Source organism: Phodopus roborovskii, unplaced genomic scaffold, assembly GCF_943737965.1.
Source record: "Phodopus roborovskii unplaced genomic scaffold, PHOROB, whole genome shotgun sequence".
Lineage (NCBI taxonomy): Eukaryota > Metazoa > Chordata > Mammalia > Rodentia > Cricetidae > Phodopus > Phodopus roborovskii.
This window is the reverse complement of record NW_026126418.1, coordinates 19411002-19415157: the sequence shown is the minus strand read 5'-3', so window position 1 is coordinate 19415157 and position 4156 is coordinate 19411002. Positions and strand designations below refer to the sequence as shown.

General features: G+C 31.6%; 1 protein-coding gene across 1 annotated transcript; it reads right to left on the bottom strand.

Moving 5' to 3' along the window:
- Positions 1-422: 422 nt before the first annotated feature.
- LOC127222052 (olfactory receptor 1086) lies at positions 423-1355 on the bottom strand. The gene has a single exon (XM_051183963.1). The coding sequence runs from the start codon at positions 1353-1355 to the stop codon at positions 423-425; it is 933 nt and encodes a 310-aa protein (XP_051039920.1).
- Between the last annotated feature and the right edge of the window lie 2801 nt (positions 1356-4156).

Below are 4156 nucleotides of genomic sequence, written 5' to 3'. Positions count from 1 at the left end.
AAAACAGCAATGTTTTATTTAGCCGTTGTATGTAATAATAAAATTGTTTAAAATTATAAATGTGAGATAATTTAAAGTATTACTTATAAAGAAATGAAACAACTTAAAGTTGTTATGTTGAAGAGGGTCTAAATATTTATATATAGATAAATAGAAGCATATATATTATTTGTACACTACATACTTTATATACTATAAGCACTATATAAAATACACATATGAACATATGTGATTTTGAACATTAAAAAAGAAAGTGGATGATATAGCCTTTCCATTTTTAAATACAGACTAAAGAAGCATTAACCAATGCTTTTAATTTCACACTTAGGGAGGACTGAAATATATTAATGAATGAAAAGAAACATTTATTTACAGAACAATAGTTTTATTTTTCTAATATAAGATTTATAGCCAATACTGGTTTATCCATGAATTTGTATTTTCCCAAACACTTTTTTCATTGCCTCTTTTACATCTTTGTTCCTCAAACTGTAAATAAGAGGATTCAGCATGGGAATTACAACGCTGTAAAATATTGACACTACCATGTCATGCTCCAAGGCGTAGCTGGAACTTGGTCTTACATACATGAAAAGAACAGTACCATGAAAAATAGACACTCCAGTCAGATGAGAACCACATGTAGAAAAGACTTTTCTTTTACCTTCAGCAGAGCGAGTCCTCAGGATAGCAAAGAGAATGAAGCCATAGGATATCAGGACAATGAGGATAGTGACTATCTCAATGGACCCAGCACAGTAGAAGAGGAGAAGCTGATTGATGTGGGTGTCAGAGCAAGAAATTGCCAGGAGAGGAGGGATATCACAGAAAATATGACTGATTTCTTTGGATGCACAAAAAGACAATTTGAAAGTGGCGACAGTGTGAATAACAGCATGCATAATTCCACCAGCATAAGAAGCGATGATGAGTGGCACATAGACTCTGGGTGACATGATTACTACATACAGAAGAGGATTGTGAATGGCCACATAGCGATCATAAGCCATTGCTGCCAAAAGAAAGCATTCCGTTGTACCAAATGTAACAGCCAGAAACATTTGTGCAGCACAGCCAATGAATGAAATGACTTTCTTCTCTGACAGGAAGTCAACTACCATTTGTGGCGTGATAACAGAGGAATAGCAGGCATCAACTGAGGACAACACACTCAGAAAATAGTACATGGGGTTATGTAGGCGGGAATCCCCAATGACTAGAGCAATCAGTCCTAAATTCCCTATGAGTGTGAAGAGGTAAATTGATAGAAAGAGGAAGAAGGAAAGGATCTCCAGGCCAGCATTTTCTGTGAAGCCTTTCAGTACAAATTCAGTAACTTCAGTGGTGTTTTCCATGTTGAAGTCTCATAGAAGAAATTGAAAGTAATCAGCAAATCATAGTTCATATTACTGTAAAGGGTTTAGAGTAGTTTTGCTACAAACAAGGTGATCTGTGTCTTTATATGTGTATTTATTCAGAAACACATTTTGAGACTGAATGAGGAATGGATACATACACATATCACATGATTTTAAGAATTACAGATTGGACAAGGACATGGTGGTGATTTAAATTTCAATATACCACTCATTGCTGAATGATATGGGGTGTGTATATATTAACCCAGGTTTTATTTTTAATTTTGTTTTTATCTTTTTAAAAACTCTCCTCTGATATTAAATCCTGACCTTAGTTGCCTCTCTCTCCATTCCTCCCAGTCCTTCTTTCCACCTCCCTTTCTCCCCCAGATCCAGTCCTTCTCTGTTTCCCTTAAGAAAAAGCAGGCCTCCCAGGGATATCAATTGAAGATGGCATGACAAGTTACAATAAGACTAGGCACAAAACCTCCTATTAAGGATGAATGAGACAACATAATAGGAGAAAAATGGTTCCAAGATCAAACAAAAGTATCAGAGACAACCTCCTCACACAATTAGAACTCCCATGAGAATACCAGCCCTCACAATCATAACATATATGCAGAGATCCTAGCTTAGTCCCATATAAGGTCCCTGTTTTACCTTGATTCTTAACTAATGCTATTTCTTTCTTAAATTTTTCTCTTCTTGATATTATTATATAATTACATCATTTTCTGTTGCCCTTCTTCTTCCAAGTTGTCCTATGTAACCTGTGAATTCCTCCTGTACCTTCTTTCAATTTCATGACATTTTTAATTGGAAATGTCTCTCTCTGACATGTATATATAAATATATACATGTATATATATAATTATAATATATTCTGTATAATATATATGTATTTTATATATAAGTAGAATCTTTCTTAAACTGTATGTCAGTTATACAAACTACTGCTTATTCCATTAGTGGTGTTATCTTAAAAATTATAAAAACAAAAACAAAAATAACCTATGACATAAAACCTGTTGAGTTGTTATATATGGAGAGTGCATTGTACTAGAATCAGAATTCTGAATGTGTCAGAAATCCTACAGAATAATTTGCTAAATCCTGTATAAAGTGGCCAGTGAATATTAATATTCATTAATAATATGGGAGAAATGTATGAGAAAAATATGCCAAAATAAAATTTTTAAAAATCGAATCATAGAATACATTGGTATACATGTTCATTCTCCAATGTATACATGGATTATTTTCTATGAAACAAATTAGAACATACGTTTTTTATTGTTAACAATATATATATATATATATATATATATATATATATATATTATGTTTTTTGACTAGGTAGATGTAAGATGCCATTTTGCTGTATAGCTCAAGATGGCCTTGACCTCATAGCAATCACCTTGCTTTATGTTTTCAATAGATTTTGTTACTTGTATATGATACCTTGTCCACATCTCCATATTCTTTAAAGAATATGAAAGTTGTTAATGATTTTTTAAATATTTTTAGTATACTTAATACACTTAATATTCTTTTGGTAAATGAGGAATTGGAACTCAATTTCTCTTCAGTCAGGCTTTGTTCTAGATATACAATGGAAAGACAGGTTTGAGGAATAGAGTACTAAGACACACTTTGAGCTAATAGCCAAATTAATTAAGAGCTTTCATAATATTTTATTGGACAGTATATGCTCAACACATAAATTTAATGAAAATGTACATGTACATAGTTACATAGATTTCCATATATCCTAATTATAATCTTTTAATAATACATTTGTAGGTCAGCAATAATCATAATTTGCTTTTATTGAATGGCTGATAGAAGGTACACCTTCTATGTACATTTCAATACTTACCTTATGGGAAATTTTGTATTTTATCATTGTCAGAGCTGTAATTCACTATAGAGTCTTCACCAAAATATATGTGCTTTGAGTTTGTTATGTGCTTCCTGTTATATGACTTCATTTTGAAACTGGATTCCCCAACCATTACTCCAAGATATTTAAGCAAACATTACTGACTGTTTTTTACACTACTTCATTGTAAAACTAGAGTCCCCAACCCTTGCCCCAAGATATGTAAGCAAAACCTATATTTACTAAGTATGAGTATTTTCAAATAATAAATCTGGAATTTAAACTAAATAAGTAATTATTTATATTGGTTACTGAACTGAATAGTAAGATGCAATTATTTATTTTCTTTATTTTCTCAAAAATATAAAAATGAAAGACCTTCAATATTAAATATATCAATGTTCTTATACTCTATATTAACAGAAGTGATTTCATGTCCTTTGGGAATATTAGGAAACTGATGGTGAACACCCTACAGCAAATACTCATTTTTGGTATACAAACAATTTAAATATTTTCTAGTTTTCCTCATTTTCCCAGTAAACTTGGTTAATAATTCATAGGCATACCTGTTAGATCAGTTTTATGATAATATGAAAAGTGTAAAAGTTACAGAATTAAATGTTTGATTTTTTTGTAGTGAAATTACTTAGTATGAAATAACATCATATTTGAAATGTTAGGTCTAGACTCAACAATTCCTCGAGTAGCATGAAATATCTCCTTACCCAAAGAACAGGAAATGAAGGTTTGAGTTTGCTATGGATGTTGATAATTTAACACTTTATATATGTTTATTCAACTGTGATGAAGCCCAGAGGAGGCAACCCTAGGGGAGTAGCCTCCAATTGTATCCTGGTTGAAAATAACAAGTTAATGAATGACTGCATTTAAAAATAAAATGATTTCCAAA

Coding starts and splice junctions, on each gene's coding strand:
- LOC127222052 (XM_051183963.1), bottom strand. CDS start 1,355: ATGGAAAACACCACTGAAGTTACTGAATTTGTACTGAAAGGCTTCACA.